The sequence below is a fragment of the Ictidomys tridecemlineatus genome, chromosome 7 (assembly GCF_052094955.1).
Source record: "Ictidomys tridecemlineatus isolate mIctTri1 chromosome 7, mIctTri1.hap1, whole genome shotgun sequence".
Taxonomy (NCBI): Eukaryota; Metazoa; Chordata; class Mammalia; order Rodentia; family Sciuridae; genus Ictidomys; species Ictidomys tridecemlineatus.
The window spans coordinates 153154161-153177276 of NC_135483.1; the positions used below are offsets into that span (position 1 = coordinate 153154161).

The 23116-nt window shown below is 35.3% G+C and overlaps 1 protein-coding gene across 1 annotated transcript in view; it reads left to right on the forward strand.

Moving 5' to 3' along the window:
• Positions 1–23116, forward strand: part of Fam171b (family with sequence similarity 171 member B) — a 71673-nt gene that overhangs the window by 24164 nt on the left and 24393 nt on the right. Inside the window, exon 2 of the mRNA XM_005324395.4 lies at positions 22432–22665. Within this exon, the coding sequence (XP_005324452.2) occupies positions 22432–22665 (234 nt within the window). The remainder of the gene's footprint in view (positions 1–22431; positions 22666–23116) is intronic.

Here is a 23116-nt window from a genome sequence, read left to right on the forward strand (position 1 = left end):
AGACAGATCCTCTAGACAAAAGCTGAATAAATAAACTATTGAACTCAATAGCACAATCAATAACCTAGACTTAACCGATATTTATAGAATATATCAACCAGCATCAAGTGGATACACATTCTTCTCAGCAGCACATGGATCCTACTCAAAGATAGACCATATATTATGCCATAGGGCAACTCTTAGTAAATATAAAGGCGTGGAGATAATACCATGCACCATATCTGATCATAATGGAATGAAACTGGAAATCAATGATAAAAGAAGGAAGGAAAAATCCTACATCACATGGAAAATGAACAATATGTTACTGAATGATCAATGGGTTACAGAAGACATAGAGGAGGAGATAAAAAAATTCATAGAGACAAATGACAATACAGACACAACATACTGGAATCTATGGGACACAATGAAAGCAGTTTTAAGAAGGAAATTAATTTCTTGGAGTTCTTTCCTCAAAAAAAAAAAAAAACCCAACAAATAAACGAACTTGCACTACACCTCAAAAACCTAGAAAAGGAAGAGCAAAACAACAACAAATGTAGAAGACAAGAAATAATTAAAATTAGAGCAGAAATCAACGAAATTGAAACAAAAAAACCATTGAAAAAATTGAAAAAACTAAAAGTTGGTTCTTTGAAAAAATAAATAAGATCGACAGGCCCTTAGCCATGCTAACGAAGAGAAGAGAGAGAACTCAAATTACTAACATATGGGATGAAAAAGGCAATATCACAACAGACACTACGGAAATACAGAAGATAATTGGAAAGTATTTTGAAACCCTATATTCCAATAAAATAGATAGTGAAGATATCGATAAATTTCTTAAGTCATACGATCTGCCCAGATTGATTCAGGAAGACACACACAATTTAAACAGACCAATAACAAAGGAAGAAATTGAAGAAGCCATCAAAAGACTACCAACCAAAAAAAGCCCTGAACCGGGTGGGTATACAGTGGAGTTTTATAAAACCTTCAAAGAAGAATTAATACCAATACTTTTCAAGCTATTTCAAGAAATAGAAAAAGAAGGAGCTCTTCCAAATTCATTCTGAGGCCAAAATCGCCCTGATCCCAAAACCAGACAAAGACACTTCAAAGAAAGAAAACTACAGACCAATATCTCTAATGAACTTGGATGCAAAAATTCTCAATAAAATCCTGGTGAATCGAATACAAAAGCATATCAAAAAAATTGTACACCATGATCAAGTAGGATTCATCCCTGGGATGCAAGGCTGGTTCAATATACGGAAATCAATAAATACTATTCACCACATCAATAGGCTTAAAGACAAGAACCATATGATCATCTTGATGCAGAAAAAGCATTTGACAGAATACAGCATCCCTTTATGTTCAAAACACTAGAAAAACTAGGGATAACAGGAACTTACCTCAACATTGTAAAAGCTATATATGCTAAACCTCAGGCTAGCATCATCCTAAATGGAGAAAAACTGAAGGCATTCCCTCTAAAATCTGGAACAAGACAGGGATGCCCTCTATCACCACTTCTGTTCAATTTAGTTCTTGAAACACTAGCCAGAGCAATTAGACAGACAAAAGAAATTAAAGGCAAAAAAATAGGAAAAGAAGAACTTATATTATCATGTCATCCGCAAATAGCGATAATTTATTTAACAGACCCAAAAGGGTCTACAAAGAAACTGCTAGAGTTAATAAATGAATTCAGCAAAGTGGCAGGATATAAAATCAACATGCATAAGTCAAAGGCATTCCTGTATATCAGCAACAAAACTTCTGAAATGGAAATGAGGAATACCACTCCATTCACAATATCCTCAAAGAAAATAAAATACTTGGGAATCAACCTAACAAAGGAGGTGAAAGATTTATACAATGAAAACTACAGAACCCTAAAGAGAGAGATAGAAGATCTTAGAAGATGGAAAAATGTATGCTGTTCATGGATAGGCAGAACTAACATCATCAAAATGGCGATACTACCCAAAGTTCTCTACAGGTTTAATGCGATGCCAATTAAAATCCCAATGGCATTTCTTGTAGAAATAGATAAAGCAATCATGAAATTCATATGGAAAAACAAAAGACCCAGAATAGCAAAAGCAATTCTAAGCAGGAAGTGTGAATCTGGAGGTATAGTGATACCAGAGTTCAAACTGTACTACAAAGCAATAGTAACAAAAACAGAGTAATACTGGTACCAAAACAGGCAGGTGGACCAATGGTACAGAATAGAAGACACAGAAACCAATCCACAAAATTACAACTTTCTTATATTTGATAAAGGGTCTAAAAGCATGCAATGGAGGAAGGAAAGCATCTTCAACAAATGGTGCTGGGAAAATTGGAAATCCATATGCAACAAAATGAAACTGAATCCCTTTCTCTCACCATGCACAAAAGTTAACTCAAAATGGATCAAGGAGCTAGATATCAAACCAGAGACACTACATCTGATAGAAGAAAAAGTTGGCTATGATCTACATATTGTGGGGTCGGGCTCCAAATTCCTTAATAGGATGCCCATAGCCCAAGAGTTAATAACAAGAATAAGTAAATGGGACTTAAACTAAAAAGTTTTTTCTCAGCAAGAGAAACAATAAGAGAGGTGAATAGAGAGCCTACATCCTGGGAACAAATTTTTACCCCTCACACTTCAGATAGAGCCCTAATATCCAGAATATACAAAGAACTCAAAAATTTAGACAATAAGATAACAAATAACCCAATCAATAAATGGGCCAAGGACCTGAACAGACACTTCACAGAGGAAGACATACAATCAATCAACAAGTACATGAAAAAATGTTCACCATCTCTAGCAGTCAGAGAAATGCAAATCAAAACCACCCTAAGATACCATCTCACTCCAGTAAGATTGGCAGCCATTAGGAAGTCAAACAACAATAAGTGTTGGCGAGGATGTGGGGAAAAGGGTACACTTGTACACTGCTGGTGGGACTGCAAATTGGTAAGGCCAATTTGGAAAGCAGTATGGAGATACCTGGGAAAGCTGGGAATGGATCCACCATTTGACCCAGCTATTGCCCTCCTCGGACTTTTCCCTGAGGATCTTAAAAGAGCATACTATAGGGATACTGCCACATCAATGATCATAGCGGCACAATTCACAATAGCTAGACTGTGGAACCAAACTAGATGCCCTTCATAGATGAATGGATAAAAAAAAATGTGGCATCTATACACAATGGAGTACTACGCAGCAATAAAAAATGACAAAATCATAGAATTTGCAGGGAAATGGATGGCATTAGAGCAGATTATGCTAAGCGAAGCTAGCCAATCCTTAAAAAACGAATGCCAAATTTCTTCTTTGATATAAAGAGAGCAACTAAGAACAGAACAGGGAGGAAGAGCATGAGGAAAAGATTAACATTAAACAAAGACGAGTGGGGGGAGAGAAAGGGAGAGAGAAGGGAAAGCATATGGAAATGTTAGGAGACCCTCAAAGTTACACAAAATTACATAGAGGATGTGAGGGGAAAGGGGGGGGGGAAACAAGGGAGAGAATTGAACAACAGCAGATGAGGTAGAGAGGGATGATGGGTGGGGAGGGGAGGGGTGATAGTAGGGGATAGGAAAGGTAGCAGAATACAACAGTCACTAATATGCCATTATGTAAAAATGTACTGATGTGATTCTGCAATTTGTATTTGGGGTAAAAATGGGATTTCATAACCCAATTGAGTCAAATGTATGAAAGATGATATATCATGAGCTTTGTAACGTTTTGAACAACCAATAAAAATAAAAGTAGTGCAAAGAGCTGGGATTGTAGCTCAGTTGTAGAGTGCCTTCCTAGTATGTGCGAGGCACTGGGTTCGATTCTCAGCACTGCGTATAAATAAGTAATATCTATCAACAACTAAACAATAAAAAAAAATGGTAAATTCTGTATTTTCTGGTTGGAGGTAACTGCACAGTATATTCTCCCCATTATTCCTCTTCCATTTTTCTTTTGTGTGAGTTATCTTTTTAGTTCTTTCTTTCTTTTGAGTAGAAATATTTTAGCTTATATGTTTTGTACATTGCTTTTTCTAGTATCTGACATGCTTTAATGTTGCTTTTTAGAATCTTGTGGCAGCATTTTTTACATCTTAATTTAGCAATATTTACTAATCATCACATTCACCTATTTAGTTTAATACTTCCTTATCTAATCGGATGTAACAATGAAACAACCATCTCAGAACTTGATTCTAAAACGGTTTCTGTTCATAATTAAATCTTTACCTATTTGGAATTTATTTTTGTATAAAGTTGTTTTAGTCAGCTTTTTTTACTGCTGTGACTGAAAGACCTAACATGAACAATTTTAGAAGAGGAAAAATTTACTTGGGTGCTCAGTTTCAGAGGTGTCAATCCATAGACAGCAGGCTCCATTCTTTGGGGTTCGAAGTGAGGCAGAACATCATGGCAGAAGAGTGTGGTGTAAGGAAATGGCTTGCCACATACAAAATATATACCCCAAAGGCATGCCCCACTCCTCTAGCCATGCCCTATCTGCCTTCAACCCACACCCAGTTAATCCTATCAGGGGATTAATCACTGATTGGATTAAGGCTTTTATAGCCCGATGATTTCTTCTCTAAACTTTCTTGGATTGTCTCATCCATGAGCTTTTAGCAGACACCTAATATCTAAACCATAGCAAAAGTGTAAGATAGAAACATAATGAAATGATTTAAATCCTTGAAAAAAAAATGCAGATTTCCAGGTCTTGCTGCCCACTAATCTGATCTTGGATTGGGGCCCAGTAACCTGCTCCATTGTTGGTTTCAATATTGGCTCAAGGATTTCCCCTTAGAAGAATGTAGACCAGGTTCATTCCCCAGATACTTAACAAGATTATCTTTAACATGAAATCTAACTTGCTTACAGAAGAAAACAACAACAACAAAAATACAATTTTTAAAACTTTGCATGTTGTTTTTCTAGTTCTGAAAAAGCTTTGAGAAATATCGGAATATTTAAAAGCATACATGCTTTTTAATTCTTCAATCTTTAGTTATTTATAATTGTTGCATCATCTCTGTTTAAATATGTATTATATTCTTTTAAATTATGTATGAAGTAATATTGCCTTAGAAGCATTCAAAATGAAAAGGATCTATAAGGCAAATTATTTCATGTCATACATAGTATTGGTGTGAGAGATTTAATTCTAGGTTTGGAAGAATGTTTGCAAATTATTTAGTAATGTAGGAAATACTGTATTCAGTGTCTGCTAAGGCCTGGAACAACACAGTGTGTGTCATAGAATGAGACTATCATACTTGAAAAAATAAAACTGAATTATTATTTATTTGCTCATAGGGAGAGCTCTGCTGGTCAGGCAGTCTTTCTTGTGGATTATAATATAGGTTTTTTTTTTTTTGAGGAAGCATTGAATATTGGAATTGGAGGATTTCCCATGGTGATGGTAGGAATATGTTGGCTGTGGAAGCTGCCTTCTCATGGGAGACTGGTTGGATTGGTACTCAGAAGCAGATCACTGTAATGAGTACATTCCTGATTGGCTTATGCTTAGGTGTGCTAGTCACTGATTGGTTGTCTTACTGAGACAGGTTCCCAATGATTGGTTAATCAACTTTCAAACATTTCCAGTGATTCCAAGGCCCCAGGATTGTCATATATTGAAGAAGAATATTTATATATATATATATATATATTTGATATTACAATGGTTAGAGAACAATCCCTATCTTGGGAGTGTAGGAATTTCTTTTCTTGTATGTAGCATACTTTGAATTGACACCTTCAAAAATTAGACTATTATATAGTTTCTTCAGAGCAACTTATATTTAGATTTGGGGGTGGAAAAAGACTATATTACTTGGTATTTAATAAATTTGCCCCAATACACCTTGGGACATTATTTGAGTTAGCAAAAACAACTATGTGAAAGTCCATCTAATATTCTAGAATCTTCTTATTGGTTGCTGTCACATCATGGGGTGCCCCAATTTTTCAACTTGAGAAGGGATATTTTTATTTGACAAGGCACTGTCTTCCTGACTGTCTAGGAATGAGATGTTGAGCAAATTGTCATTTTTTTTCTATACCTTTAGTTTTATGTGGTGCTGAGGATCGAACCCAGTGCCTCACACATGTTAGGCAAGTGCTTTGCCATTAAGCCACATTCCCAGCCCCTATTTGTCATTTTTAAATTGGGAAGAATGGTGCCTAAAATGTTTGAGACTTAAAATGATCTAATAGATGAGATTACCCAGAACATAATGACTCACCAGGCAAAAGTGTTATAATCCACCCTAGTGCTAACATTTCTTATGTATTTAATATTAGTTTAATACATAAAATTTCTTACTTAACTAGACTTTCTTTTCTCTCCAGTTCATCCCAGATCAATTAAATTGATGTTTAAATATGAGATTAATATTGTTGCCTAAAAAAAGTAATAAAAACAAATCACATGTTTTGGTAACTCACAAATGTGAATCATTTATCAAAATTTGCTCTAAGACTTTTTAGTAAATACCAACATTCTCATTCCATTATATCATAAATGGTCTTTTATGTAAAGTATTTTATTGAGGTTTAGTTACATAGAAATAGTGTTTCTATAGACTTCCTTAAAATGAAAGAAAAATTTCCAGAAGAGTCAAATTATTCACACTAACATAAGTGCTAATTTTTCTGAGGAGACCCTTGGAAATGTCAAAACATCCTTTCAAAAATATCAGGAGATGTATTTTCAAAAGTCATAAATACTTATAAGTATGGAATAATAATACCAAAATCTAGTAATACATACTTTGGGGCTAAGTGCTGTTCTGTGTACATTGATGATGTTATTTCATATAATTCTCTCATTACTCTTCTGAGGCATATTTGTTAGATGCTGTCATTGCCTAAATTTTACCTATGAAATTCAAATAGATTGTATAACTTGTCACAATGATCCAGGTAATGGGGATGGTCCTTGGTTAGAACTTTGGCTGTTAGGCTCTATAGTCTATGGCAAGAGCCGTTCTATTAGAGAATGACAAAGCTTATCCACAAAGTTAGCAGTGGTAGTTAAAACAATCTATCCCTTTCTTGTTTGAAAAAATGTGAACCATGAAATGTGATGATATCCCTAGCAATACTTAGAACCTTAGTTCATGGGAGTCTTTGTTGGATGAATTATCACATAGAATATTTGTATGAGTATGGGATTTTTTATTTTTGGAGTATAAGGAGAGATCATGTAGATTAACTAGATTCTCAATAGCATTAAAGATTAAAGAATTACTGTTGTGCTATAAGATGGAGAGAGAATTTAAATGGTGTTATGTCAGAGTCACTGGGATGAGCAAACTTTGAAAGCTCATTTGTGTTTTCTTTCCAACACAGTGGATGACTGTATCATTATAGGGGCTTTTGCTCAGATGCTGCTTCTACCTTTCATGCTCCTCCCTCCTTTCCTTGCCGTAGTGAGGCTTTCCTATCTGCAGTTCCTGTCCTCTGCTGTTTTAGACCTTGGTGTCTTTGCTTACCAGCCTAGAACTCTGTACTGTCTGGAGAGACTGCTAGTTAAGGTGAGGAGAGACTTTGTGGCGTCTGCTTTCATTTTTATGAGGAGTCATTCTGGATCCTGCTGGTCTGGCTTTTTTGTCTGTGCTATGTGTTTCCACAGCCCTTGAGTCACTGAAGCACAGTCTGCTCGGTTGAAATGGCCTATTGATTTGACTTTGGCCTCCCATTAGACTATCTAATTCATAGATTAGAGATTATTGTTATTTTATTCTGTTTGACCATCAGAGACAACCTGTCACCTTGCTAGACATTTCTGTATTATTTACTTATTGAGTAATATTACAGTTTTCTAGTTGTTAAAGCACAAAACTATCAGCACATTTTAAATTTCAATATTGCATCAGTTGCCAGATCCTAAATGATTTTTTTTGTCTGATTCTTCTCTGTTGCTGCTTTTGCTCTAATCTTGACTTTATTTGCTTCTAAACTATTTCAGTAGCTACCTCCAGTTTCTTACTAGTGAGTTCATTTTACAAATTGCTCCCATAGAAGTCCTTTTATAAAAGGAAGATCTTGTCATGCACTGATCCACCTTCATTGCATTGGTGGTGGAATGAATCCAGTCATCTCCCATTGCTCCCAGACTAATTTATCTTTATTGCTACATCTGGCTGTCATTACACTAACCCACATTTCTTTTCTTTATTTTTCAATTTTAAGACCTTGGTAATGTTTCTCATGTTGTTATTTTTTTCCTGATATGTCCTTGCCCAAACTCTAGATTTTAAAATGTGTTCTTCTAACTTCAATCTTAACTAATTCCTAACGGAAAATATAACAGATTTCCTCAGAATTAATACTTTCTTTTTTTGTATACCCATTAACACTATGTCCATCTCATTTTTTAAATGTGCTCTTCCCAGTAGATTTTTAACTTCTTTAGGCTTGAAATCAGGGAAGAGTAAATATACTAAAATGCATGAAAATTTTAATGTAGGTACTGACAAGGTATTGAATAAACAGAAGCTGTTGTGATATATGCTTCTGCTGGGCTTTGCACCTTCTTAATGCCTGATCAGCCTCAATAAATGTTTGCTGGAGTAAATTTAATGTGGCTATTTTATCTTTTGAGACTATTGAGGTGCTACCAGTGGGCTTTCCTTTCATACAAAATATGTACAACATAAGCATTGTGTCATACCTGCTTTGTTATTTTAAGATCTTTTGATTTAATATTTTTCATTGAAGGAATAAGTTTAAGAATGGTTACTTTGCTTAAATTTCAGCACATTTTAAATTTCAATATTGCATCAGTTGCCAGATCCTAAACAAATTTTTATTTTTTTGTCTGATTCTTCTTTATTGCTGCTTTTAACACTAGCGGTGTCTGCCAATATAGGATACTGTTCCTGCTGGGCTAATGTCTCAGGCACACCCTGTTCTTATGGCACCTGGGTCTCTAGTTACTTGTCAGTGCTCCTTTCATATATCAAATTACATGGAAAAATGCTACATTATACTAAGGTGTTCAAGAAACATTAGGGAGAATGCTGAGACACCTTCTGTTTAAACCTAACCACTCTCTCAGCATAGGGGTCTCAATCATCTGCTCAAATGAAATGCTGACAGCAGGTTTTAGACCCTTTCTAAATGATGTGCTGAAGTGTGTGTCTGGCAGTTTCTAAGTAAGTTCCATTTTCTCTTTCGTTGATTTAAACATATTTTGCATGCAGATAGAATAAGGAGAGAACACTTTGGTAAAAGGGAAAAATGAATGTTTTATTAAGTCCTTTCCACTTTATTTTACTGTGAATGAAGTATGTGAATTCACCCATGGAATTGCAAAATAACAAAAGAATATCTATTGGGTTCTCATTGTCCTTTGTCAGGCTTTTGTTTGTATATTTGATTTTCTTCCTAAGGACTTTCTCAACTTACCAAGAGGGTGTTGTGAAAAAATAAATAAAACAACTAGCAATGTTGTGAATGAAAGGTAAGTTAAAGGAAAACAGAAAGAACTTTCAGTAAAGCATTAAAATCATTCTCACATTCACTCCCCAGGGAGACAGGAGTAACCAGGTGGATACATTGACTATGGTAAAATAAAACAGGAATACTTTCCTCTTTATAGTTTGAATTGGTCACATTCTGGAAAGCATTTTAGCAATACATGTCAAGAAGCTCTTAACAGTTTATGCCTTTGACCTATTATATCTCAGTGGTTCTTGGCCTTGGCCAGTCACCAAAATCATCTGGGACCTTTTAAAAATACAATTCCCTGGACCCCATCTGCAGTGATTCTGACATAATTAGACTGGGTTGGGGCCAGGGAGCACAGCAGAAGTCCCTAGGTTAGTCTAACATGTGGTCAGGATTCAGCAGTGCTATCGTCAGCCAAGAGAATTGAGTATTCTGGAGAAGGTAACAATAGTAACATGTTACAGGAATTGCTAATTTTGAGTTTTTGGAAGATTCTCTTACAACATTTCACTTATTTACTCATTCAATCAGTCATGCATCCAGAAAATAGTTAAGTAAGTGCATATTTATGATACTAGACTTCTTCAAAGAAAAAGAACATTTCCAGAATGTTCTTACTAAGGCAATAAAGTGAATAGTACCTTTTAGCAAGATGTTCATTAAAAGTTCATATGTAACATATTTTTCATTTAACTTTGTTAACCAGTATAATTTAATTGTATAGTCTGAACTCTCAAACATTTTATCTGTAATTTTCTTGGCATTCATTATGAATCTCTCCAACTGATTCATGTTTGTATTTGAAGGCAACTGATTTTTATCTGTCTCAATGATTAGTACAGAAATTGTATGTAGTAGGTGCTTAATGAAAGTGTGGATAATAAAGACTGCATAAACACAGAGACTTCTAACTTTTTTGATTCTGTTTCCTTAGTGTCTAGTAAGTTTCTTATTTTTATTATTAAAAAAACTTTTAATAACCTAGTAGTCAAATAACACATATTTGCTGTTACTTAATGTGATGCATGTGTCAAGCACTGTATGACTTTGTGTAAGACTGAATCCTGCCACTCTGATTTTCTGTTCATATTTCATTTTACTATAGTGTTTGCTTGCTCTCAGAGCAGTCACTGAAAACCCAACTTCACAAAAATGTAATACCATTGAATTGAGTGTATTATTTTCCAATGTTGAGGTTGAAAATTCTCTTGAGTTTATGTGGTGTCCAGCAAATGTTAGTATCATTGTATTTGCTTGAAAAACTTAAAAATATCTTTTGTCATTCCTGTGAGTTTGTTGTTTCATTTTGGTGACTTTGAGAATAGTTTGGAAACTGGCTCAAATGTTAGGCATGTGATTTTTTTTTTTTTTTAAGAAAAGGCATTTACACTATTTATTTATAATTTTTTTGTTGTTCAAGTGATTCAGTTTAGATATGATTGCCAAACATCTGTGTACATTCTGAGAGAAAACTAGTTACACTATTTCTTTTCAGCATTAAGATGTGGAACCACTAAAAATGGGTACTTAAAAGAAGAAAACAACTAAATTCCAGGCACTGTGCTAATATGTATTTTTAAGTATCACATTCTTTGAGACCAACATCATTTTTTGTTACATTTTTATATTTTTCAAACATTAAATGTGTTTGAAATTTGAATGCAGCTTATGCCAATGGTAAATAAAACACTGTTATAGAATACAGAGGACTGGGAATTTAGAGATGTCAAGCTTAGGGCAAAGTTTTCTTGGCATGTGGTGCACGGCACTGGTCTTTGCATTTGGAAGACAGACTCGCCTTAAAGCTCATTCTGCTAAAAGGGTTACCATGGACTGGAGTAAGCACTTCTTTTGTGACTCCAGATTCTTTGGTTTAAAGTTATGTACTCAAAACAGATTCATACTTTACAATTATTTGCTGTTTGGAGATATTGCATCCTTTTTAGAAACTTTGAGAGAAAATTGTTGGGTGGGGGGATAGTTTTTGAGTAACATTTACAGTTTTAGAAGCTAAATCCTTTTTCAGGGTGTTAATTATGCAAATAGCAATCACTTGATTCTCCTTTTGGCCTGGAGATGATATAGTTCTCTCTGGTCTATCCATCAATCACACTAAATTGGGCATACTTAAGGACACTGTGTCACTGTGTTGCAAAGGAGTCTAGAGTACTTGTATTCAATTCAAGTAATTCACTCTTAATTCATCCCCAAGGGGGGCATTGTACCCTAGCTAAGAAAATTAACCAGACTTACATTGTTAGATTCATGAGAGGTAACATTCAGTAATTGTTGATTCCCCAAAGGTCTTTTTGTCTTTGCCACATATTCTATCATCAGTATATTTGAAATACCTGAGGGGAAAATGTACTATTCAGAGATTCCTGGTGAATGACTCCTTTTAAATAGCAGTTTATTAAGAAACTTAAGTCTAGCACTAGTTCCCCACCCCCAGCTGTACTGCTTGTTCTCATTTTTATTGCTAGCTTCCACTTTGGTTCCAATGTTTTTTCAATTAATTATTTAAAATCATGTAGTAGTTAATTGATAAAATGTAATCACGTTTGTTTTTCTAAGGAAAGCAACAACAGTTCTCCTAATTTTGTATTTTGAAGTCATTTTTCAAAATCACAAGTTAATAATCTTCTTGAAGTTGCTGAAGGAAGTGGTAAAGAATTTAAAAATTTTCACTTTGCTTAAAGTACATAACTTATAGATAGTCCGTGCACAGAAATGGTGGCATATGCAGTGTTTTTCCTTGTTATACTCCCTGCTTAAGGCTTATCTACCTCATTTTTCATACTTAACATCCTTCCTTTCCGTCATTAAATGGTTCTGAATCAAGTGGTCCCAACTGAAGGCACTTGAGAAAGGACTTCTTTTATTAGTTCACTTATTCATTCATTAGAAAATGAGTCTTGATGTTTGAGGCTATCACAGTAAATGAAAAAGCTCATGACCTTGCAGAGTTACCATTCTAGTTGGGGAGACAGAAAAGTATCATAATGAGTCAATTATAATGTGTAAAGAAGATAATGTGGAAGTAATTATGGAAAAATGGATCAGAGGATGAGGAGAGTGTTAATATAGCAGGTCTGGTTGCTCAGTTTTTGTGTGTCATGCAGCCTGGAACCATGATTGCCCTCAGCTAGCTCCTTGGGAAGTAGACCTGGATGTGTTCTTACGTTATTAATTGATGATGATGATGATTTTATATGTCTGGAGCAATAGGGCATATTTTCAGCATGTCAAGACTTCTCAGGATTATTTAGCAAGTTTATGATATGCCCCTGGTACTTATGCAGGGTCCGGTGTTTCTACTATGAGTTGCTGTATAACAAAAATGTGTCTTATGACTGCCTTGGACCCTAAGACTTGATTGGCCTTCCTTCCACAGAGACACTTTACATGTGTACCTGTAACTTATAACTAGAGAGAACGTGGTCTGTAATCCCAGAATGAGAAGGACTCAGAATCCTATGCTGATCTCTGAGAACTTTGCCATTCATATCTTTCTCCTGTTTTATTCTTTACAATTTGCTGTAATAAACCTTAGCTGTGGGTATAACCTGTCATCCAGTCATGAGATCTTGTGGTGAGTCACAACTTGACGGTAGTCTGGGACTTCTGAAACACAGGGTAAAGGGCTTGGGAGAATAAGAATCATGAGAAGGATCGTTTTGACAGACTTTAGGAGATGAGGGCATGAGCCATTTATATACTTAAGAGAATAGAATTCTAGGAAGAAGTAACAGCTTGTGTGAAGACCCAAAGTGGGAGCATGACTGGCATGTTCAGGGAAGTTTAAGGAGGCTACAGTGGATTAGCATGAGTCAGGGTAAAGAAGGGGAAATAAGCCCAGAGAGACAGTGGGGCACGTCATCAGACAAGGACATTCATTCTTAGGGTAGATGATGTGAGTTAGTATATGCTTGTTGGATGAATTGGAAAATTCCTCTCCTTCCTCTAGTAAAGAATATCTGTTTTTTTCATGTTTTCTCAGTTTACTTATTTCTGTCTTTTTTTTTTTTCCAATCTTATTCATAACTGGATTGGTCTTTTTTTTTTCTGAATTAATTCAGATGAAAAGGCTCACTACTTCCTCTCTCTCTTCATTTGTGATGCCAAAATCACCCTGACCTTAGGTGAACACTCTGTTTTGAGTTGAGTCCTGTTAGTTCAAAGGAAGAGGAGAGCCAGTTCCCCCAACATCCCCTCCCACTCTGGAGAAGGCCTCGGTGCAGAGCCGATGAATGAGCTGTCTTAAGGATGGGTGACTGAGTTCCCAGATTTCAGAGGGCTACCCTATTCACAGTTCTCCCACGTGCCTTCAAAACTCAATTTCATAAATCACTATAACATAAAAAAACATCTACTTTGGTCTCCACAAAAGAACCCTTTTCTATACCTTATTTTGACTGAGGTATCTAGTACTTCCATAGCAGCCATGACTAATGCTTTTTCAAATACCTTAATTAACAAAATGTTTTTTAGTTTTCTGATGCTCTGTATTCTGTGACTTCACATTCAGTGTACTTAACAAACCTGTGTTAAATAGGGCTGGGGTTGTATAGCTCAGTGGTAGAGTGCTCACCTCACATGTGGAAGGCATTGGGTTCAATCCTCAGCACCACAAAAATAAAATAAAGGCATGGTGTCCATCTACAACCCAAAACATATTAAACAACAACAACAACAACAACAAAACACCTGTGTTAAATACATTCATAAGTAATTTCATAAGTTATTAAAAGCAGGGTGAAAAATTGGGAAGAAAAATAGTTGGGATGAGAAATGCCTGTGGAGTGAGCCTGGACAATATGTTGTAGGACCTTGAATCAGATTATTTATTTTCATTGAGGAAAAGGATCCTTTGGGTAGGCAAGAAGCATCTGGGTCCAAATACTAATGGCTCAGTGCTCTCATTTGTTCCTTTTTAGTTGTCTGTCATTGTGCTAGTTCTTAAATTATAAAGACTCTTTTATGTTACCATTTCATTAGTTTTGATGAATCACACTTACTCAAGCCTTCAGTTCTAATGAGGAAAATGTGTATTTTATTTGTTCCATAGTATTTTTCGCCTTTGGAGATTATGTCCCTATTCTCTTTGATTTGACATTTTCTTTGAAATGAATAATAGTTTACTGCAAATAAATGTTTTCTCCTCAAACATGCACACTTTTTTGTTTTTTTAAACTCCAAAGCTAAAAAGAATTTCGGATCCAGTTCTGGGACTTAAGTAAAGAAAAGGAATCTTTTATACTTTACTGAGGTTTTTGTTTTTTAAATTCAGCACTCTTTGTTCCTTTAGAAGGAGGCTTGTGTGTCCCTATTTGAAATGCTGTGAAGATTAAACTGCTTAAGTCCTTTCCCTCTCTGCTTTACAGAATGCATAATTATAAGGTCCTCTCTTTTCATAATCTCTTTTGCTGTTCTTGGCTCTTCTCTAAACCTTCAGCTTTCATTCCAATTAAATAAGGAAATTGTACTAGTACCCTGAGAGAAAGACCTGTGGAACTCCTTTTTTTTTGGGGGGGGGGGGTATTGTTTTCTAATAATAAGGATAAAATTTAATCTTCACTGTGATTCTTTTCCTTATATTTATTTAAGAAATTTTGTTATTATGCATTCTCTAGTTAAAATGTCCAGGCTAGATGGTCTCAAGAAAAAGAAGGAAAAGTTGTATTAATTTCCCAAATCGAGAGAAATCTTAACATGTATTTATTTTTGTGATCATTGTAGTAAAGTAAAATATTTTCACTGGCAACTGTGGGAATAAGCTCATGATTTCGCACATCATACTGGCACCGTAAAGCTGCCTGTAATTTCAGGTGGCTCCCGGGCAAATTCTACAGTGGTCATTTTCTTCCAGAGGAGAGACTGGTCATTTCTGATGTTCTCCGTTCTCCTCCCTCTCCATTTCTCCTTTCAGTCACTCCTTCTCTCCTCATCTTCATCTCCTTCCCTGTCTCTTTTCTCTTCTGTCTTTATTTGCCATCCCTTATTGAACTCTGACAAAACACAGGGCTGAGTTTAAAACACTGTTGTTTTTCAAAAAGCTTTCTCTATGGAGAGAAAAGACAAATACGGAAAAAAGCAAAACACACCCCTGGCAGGTCTTTGAATTTGAGATCTGAACTAAAAACGGACGTACACCCAGAGAAGTGAAAAATTCTGCTCCTTTTGTGCATAGTGAATTAAAGAGCTTTCTACTGTCATGTGTAACTGACTGGAACAACAATAACAAAAAATAGACATTCTCCCTGTTCAGAAAACCAGCATGGACCAATTTCATAGTAGATATTAGATCCATATTTTTGGATACTTATAGGAATTATGCATATTAGAATATGCATAATATTTAGATACTAAACTAGTATCTAAATCTCATAGATTATGTTAGATACTATAAAAAGTTCTTACGTGTGTATCAACATTACTTTTTAAACTCCTTTATTGTTAGAAATTATGCAGGTTTTTTTTTTTCATGAATGAATTGTCCTCAAGGCAAGGCTGTGTTCTGTTAATCAGACTGTAGGTCTGACCCAAGGTAGGTAGTCATTAAATATTCGTTAGTGAATTCATGGAAGTAATATTTCTAATTATTCTGAGAAAAATACATTATTCAGCTATATTTTTGTGCTCTTCATTTTTCCTAGTCCTCATTAGAGTACTTAAAATTTAGTAAAGACTTTTAAATTTATTTCATCAAACTATTTATTTTTAGAAATTTGACCCGTGGTCTGTTTATCTGTTTATGAAAGCTTCCATTTTAGCATTTTATTCCTATAGAGATAAAAAGTTGTAGTAGGTTCCTAAAGAGGAAAAAAAGTTCTATTTATGTTGTAAGCATCTGCAATAATCTCATTATTAAATGATTATTAAGTGAGATGCTTGCAACACAGATAGGAAAGAAGTTAGATTTTTGTAGCAGAAATCTGAAAATGAGGTCGTTTCTCCATATGTGCAGTTGTAACCTACACAATGATAACAGCATAATAGTTTGATGTCAGATTCTCTTGAAAAGAGGTGGGGTTATAATGTTATCAGTCCATCCCATATAAAGATGTAGCTGTCACCCAAGTATATAGTTAGCAGTATTTTTAAAAATCCTTTCTAAACTTTGAGTTTTGACCTATTTTTTTAAATAGCAAAATCATTATAGTCTTGGTTCTGATACACATATAAAATAAATTCCTTTATACCTACTTATTCATTTTTATTCAAATCTTAGTGATTCTAACTACATAATAATGTTTCTTCTAATCATGTGATAAATAGTAACCAGCAACCAAAGGATATGTATTTTATTTTTACTCAACATTTAAATTATATGTTTCCTAAGGGTGCAATTGAAATCATTTGATATTGAACCATTTTTAAACCAAGGGTGACATATTGAAAAGAAGATTTTGTGGGCAAAACATAATGATTATAATTAAGTGACAGAGAAAATAATATGTTCATAAAAAGCTGAAATACACAATGGAGCAGAGTAGGTAGATTACGGAGACAATTGTACTTCTGGTTGAAATACATGTTTAATCATGGAATCTGCCCAGTCTAAATGTCAAAGTACTTTTGTTGGAGGAGAAAACTAGTAAAGAAATTATTGTGGATATATATTGCTTATGGCTGCTAGTGGTATTTGCATGATCAAACTGTTGACACCACAAAAGTCAGAAGCATCCTATTTAAGATATGAGCACATAATTCTTATAATTTTCCTTTCTATTTGAAGGATAAAGTGAGGTTCATGTCTCGTTAATTGCTTTGACCAAGGTTTATTTTTTTCATGCTGCTTTAGCTATGCCTTGCACTGGGGTGAGTGATAAACCAGGTTCCAGAATGGGGAAAAGAGACTCAGAGATAGTAAATGAGCACTTCCTTCTCAGAATTGATTGAGGGAAAATGAGTGCACTAGTAAGTATGATGAGAGCAAGTCAATGAGAGAGTGTGGAGCACAGACAGTGGGATGTGGACTAGGAAGAACTTGTGAACTCTGCAGCTTTATCCTCAGTTTCCTTGCTTTAACATTGGAAAATGTCTTGCAGGTTTGTTAGGATGAAATTGGTTAACATATGTAATATTTGGCCTTGGGCCTGATATTTGTGCGTGTCTCACATAAAATATGTGTGTATGTGTCGGTCTCTTCTGCTTTTATGGTGTCCATGGGATTGGGGAGGAAACAATTTCAGGACAGAAGCTAATTATCTTTTTCCAAGTTGAACTAGAAAGGACCCTGGTGGTCCATCTCCCATTAGGCACTGTCTCCTGAACCATCAAAGGTACAGCTACAGGGGATCCCATCAGAGAGGGAGAGTATTTTCGATAATCAAAATTTGACCTTTGTAAAATTTTTTTCTAAATCTGTTTTCTCATAAAATTTGCAACATTGTATGTTAAAAAAAATAAAATCGTACATTCTGGATCAGGAAACCTTTAAAAAACATTTTATGAATCAAACACAGCTTCAGATTGTCGGGAGTTGAGTGTGGTTTATTTTGGCAACTGTATTTTTTCAAGGATGAAACAGATGGAGCATGCAGTTATTTTGTGAATTTAACTGAGGTTTTACCACACTTGGGGAATTTGAGATTCCAAAGACTGAGAATTTTTGAAATTGATATTTGAAGCAAATTGATTAATAAATTCCCCATGGAATCTCATTTCTTGATATGCTGTCAAAGAAGCCATTTTAAGCACATTTGTTTTGAATAACACAATTATCAAATTTAAATAAGGAGTACTAATTAACTTTTAGTTATTTCCCCCCTTAACTTTCAGTTATGTCCAACCTCTCTCTCAACTGATTTGTCATGGTTTTTATTTTTTTAAGTTCTTCAGCTGTCATTGTTTTATGATAAAAATAGTTACAAATTAATATTAATGTAGATAAAACTAAAATAATTTTTTTTAATTCTACCGCAACGAAGAGAAATGGATTAATCTTTCCTAAATGCAAACAAGTCCAGTTAGAGCTCTAATACCCCAAACTGAATACCTTTTTTATGCATTATAATTCTTATTACACATATACAGCACAATTTTTCATAACTCTCTTTGTATATAAAGTATGTTGACACCAATTCGTGTCTTCATACATGTACTTTGGATAATGATGTCTATCACATTCCACCATCCTTGCTAACCCCATGCCTGGTCCCTTCCCCTCCAGCCCCTCTGCCTTATCTAGAGTTGTCTATTCCTTCTATGCTCCCCCTCCCTATCTCATTATGAGTCAGCCTCCTTATGTCAAAGAAAAGTATTTAATATTATCCTTCCTTTCTTTTACTTTTTCTTAGAAAAGTGAGTGGCCTGCTGATAAAATACACTGTATGTATCATTTAAGGGACTTGCTTGAGGAACAAGCAACAGGAACTGAGTGTTGCTACAGTAAGTAAAGGGACTTCATAGGAAGGATTATGGTGGAGCTCACAGATTTGCCAGAGGACTGCACAACCCAGGCTCTGGTAGGAGAGGACCAGGGCAGAGTGCAAAGCATAATGGTAGGATCTTGTGGCCTTTCTAGGATATTCAACTCTAGAACCATCAGCCTCTGTGTGTCTTTATTCACATTTTGAAGTCCTGAGAGTACTTTATGCAAGTGGCTCAGTAAAATTTGACTAGAGGATTAGGGGATGGGTGGCTGGGTACTGTATTCTGTACTCACAGTTCTTTGTGCCTGATGAACCTTTTCAACTGTTCATCATGTCATCTACAATACAACACTTTATTTTTTTACCCAAGAGTTTTATTTCCCATTTAATTTGAGGCCATAGGTTGTTATAAGTGTGTATGTGTGTTGCTAGGAGACATTTTGTTTTTTCTTATTAATTGATGTCAAATAAGAATTGAAGCTCTCAGTGATGATCACGATCCTATGTTCTTTGGGTTAATTTTAGTAATGTGACCCTAAACCTCAGTGTTATAAGGTACAAAGATGGCTTTGGAGTTCTTGGTGGTTTGGGGAAGCTTGCCTAACCTGTCTTAATCCTCATTTCTTCATTGGCAGAATGAACTTAATATATTTTACAAAGGAATATTGAGATTTTTTGTGATATTATGTATAAGAGGCGTTGTACAGAAATGTGTATATATTCCCAGTTCTTTATATATGATTTTAAATTATTACATGGTTTTAGTTAATGAGTTGCATTTATATGATGGAAAAAATTGTTGAGGACCAGATGATATTAAGACCCAAAATTCAACTGATCTTTTTAGTACCAGACATTCCTAAATTTATTTTTCCATTATTTTTATTATTTTTGGTGGTTTTGGAGGTCAAACTCAGGACCTCACACAAGCGAGGCAAGTACTCTACCAAAAATCTTAAAAGTAATGATAGTAATGACTACTCACAAATAATCTGACTTCCCACATGGCTAGTATTAAAAATGTGAAAGAAAATAGAATTGTGGATATCTTTCATTTTTCTATATTTTGTCTTGAAATTCTTCCTTAGATTTACTTTGAGTATATAGTTATACATTTCTTGATGGCAAGAATGTTCTGAGAAATGCATCATCTGGTGATTTTGTCATTGTGTGAACATTATAGAATGTACTCACACAAACCATTGGACAAAGTAGATGTGAGATAGTCTGCTGTCAGCATAACACGACACACTATCTCAAAAAAGACTTTCTAAGTCAAAGGAGTATATTCTAAAATAATGTAAATAGCATAGTAAATACATAAGCCAGAAACATAGTTGCTTGTTACCTGTTATCAAGCATTACATATTGTACACAATTGTATGTGATATGCTTTTATAGCATTGGCAGCCCAGATGGTTTGTTTCCAACAGCATATCCACAAACACACAAGGAAAGCCTTGTACTCTGACATTATGGTGGCCATGTTGTCCATAAATAATGAGTTCTTCACCTGTATTACAATCTGAGAAACCCACTGGCATTCATGTAGCTCATCATGACCAAAACCTCACTGTGGAGTACAGGACTGTATGTGAGATTGGCTGTCCTGGAAATTAGCAAAGCCTCACACAGACTGATGGATCCTTAGTTTAAAGACTGATGGATTCCCTCTCTTACATTTTCTCAATCAATTCTTCTCCCCACCCTACAACCTGGGGCTAGTATTGCTTGAAAGCACATAAACAGACAGTGCAGTGGCTTAGGAGCACAAGTTTTGTGCATGGTTCGGTGATGCACACCTGTGAACCCAGTGGCCCAGGAGGCGTAGAAGGATTGCAAGTTCAAAGCCAGCCTCCAAAAAAGTGAGGCCCTAAGCAATTCAGTAAGACCCTGTCTCTAAATAAAATATAAAAAATAAAGCTGGGGATGTGGCTCAGTGTTCAAGTGCACCTGAGTTCAGTCCCTGCCACCCCTCCCCGCCCCCACCACAAAAAAAGAGCACAAACTTTGACGAGAGCAGTCCTGAGTTTATGCCTGTCCCATCTGCTATGGGTTAGCTGTGGCCAATAGTCAAACCTCTCTGTTACCAATATATGTAAAAAGGAAGAAAATAACACTGCCTCTCTAGTGAGGGTTTTTAAAGGATCAGAGCTAATTTATTTTTTAACTTTCTTCATTGTACCTTCCCTAGGACTGAGTGGTTGTTAATTTTTTCTATTTGTACTTAGAATGCCTATTATTCAAAAGCAATATAAAGTGCAGTGTATTTTAACAAAGAATAGACAAGGCTTAATGGCCTTTTTAAAATTAATATCGTAGCATAGTCAACATTGACTAGGATATGTTTATCTGATATGCTTTTGTTGGTTAAAAGAAAAATGTTAGATGAAAATCACTTTATGCAAATACAGAGCAAAATAGTTAGTCCTTAAAAGATATTTCTTAACTTGGAATGGAACCACCATTTGACCCAGCTATTCCACTCGTTGGTTTATACCCAAAGGACTTAAAATCAGCATACTACAGTAACACAGTCACATCAATGTTTATAGCGGCTCAATTCACAATAGCTAAGCTATGGAACAAACCTAGGTGCCCTTCAACAGATGAATGGATAAAGAAACTGTGGCATATATATACAATGGAGTATTACTCAGCATTAAAAGAGAATAAAACTATGGCATTTGCAGGTGAATGGATGGAGTTGGAGAATATCATGCTAAGCAAAATAAGCCTATTCCAAAAAACCAAAGGCCAAATGTTTTCTCTGATGTGTGGATGCTGATCCATATTGGGGGTGCAAGGGAAGAATGGAAGAAGTTTGGATTGGGTAGAGGGGAATAAGGGGAGGGGAAGAAGTTGAGGGTAGGAAAGGTGGTGGAATGAGATGGGCATCATTACTCTAGGCACATGTATGATTGCTTGGCAAAGATGTTGTGATGCAAGCTTGCAAAGGCATTTTTAGTGTGGTACAAATTCTTTTTTAGCAGGACGCTCTCATTAGTAAAGCCAGCGAACACATGGTCAAGATTTTTTACTTGAGTAAGACTGCTTTAACTCTAATTTTCTTCAATTTATGTTAATTTTTCTGTACTTTTTGGTATTTTAGGGAATAATTTCTGTTTGATACTTTGTATATTAGGAACTAAAAAGCATCCCCTGCTTTCCAGAGAAAACAACAAAATAGAGGAATTAGTTATGCACTTCTGTGGCATTGAGATGCATTTTATCTAAGAATTTGGACTGCATTTGGAATTAGTATTAAATTTCTGTAACTTGATTCATTAGAATTAGTGAAACGGTAAAAGTATATGTGTCAAAAGAAATGGGTACTGCTTTCTTTTAATAGAAAAAATGGAGAAAATACTGTGCCTTATTAAAAATAAGTGTTTGAATCTATTTAGCTTTAGGAAGAAGAATCAATTTGTTGAATTTTTTTTCTCTTTATCCTTTTATAAATATTTCTTTAACCATTTTTGTACTATTATTTGAATGACTTGAGGGACATTTTATAGGACAGTGACATGCACTGTAGGATCTAATAGGTTACAATTTCTGCCTTTTTCTCTTCTAGTGTCTGTATTTATGCTGAAAGTTCAGGTGAATGACATCATCAGTCGTCAATACCTGAGTCAAGCAGTTGTTGAAGTATTTGTAAACTACACGAAGACAAATTCCACAGTAACTAAAAACAATGGAGCAGTGTTGATAAAAGTACCCTATAAATTAGGCCTCAGCTTAACCATTATTGCTTACAAAGATGGCTACGTGTTGACTGCTTTGCCTTGGAAGACTGGAAGAATGCCAAGTAAGCATTTAAATTGCTTTGCATTCACTAAATGTAAATGATATGTGTTTTCTCTCTTGGGACTACCTTGTTCTGGTAAACTGAAAATGACTTTCACTTAGAGAAGTCTACGGAAGTAGGTAAGAAGGGAGGCCAGTGAAGAAAACATAGTCTGTTTGGGCTGCTATAACAAAATTTGAACATTGGTGGTTTGTAAATAGCACAGATTTATTTCTCATGTTCTTGAGGTTGGGAAGTCTAATAGCAGAGTTGGTGTCTGGTGAGGGTCTGCTTTCTGGATGTAGATGGCACCTTTTCACTGTGCCCTCACTTGGTGGAAGGGGCCAAAAGGAGTTCCCTTTGGCCTATTTTTAAAGGGCACTAATTTCATTCATGAAAGCTCTCCTCTCTTGACCTAATTACCACACAAAAGGCCCCATTTCTTAATACTATCACCTTGGGGTTAGATTTC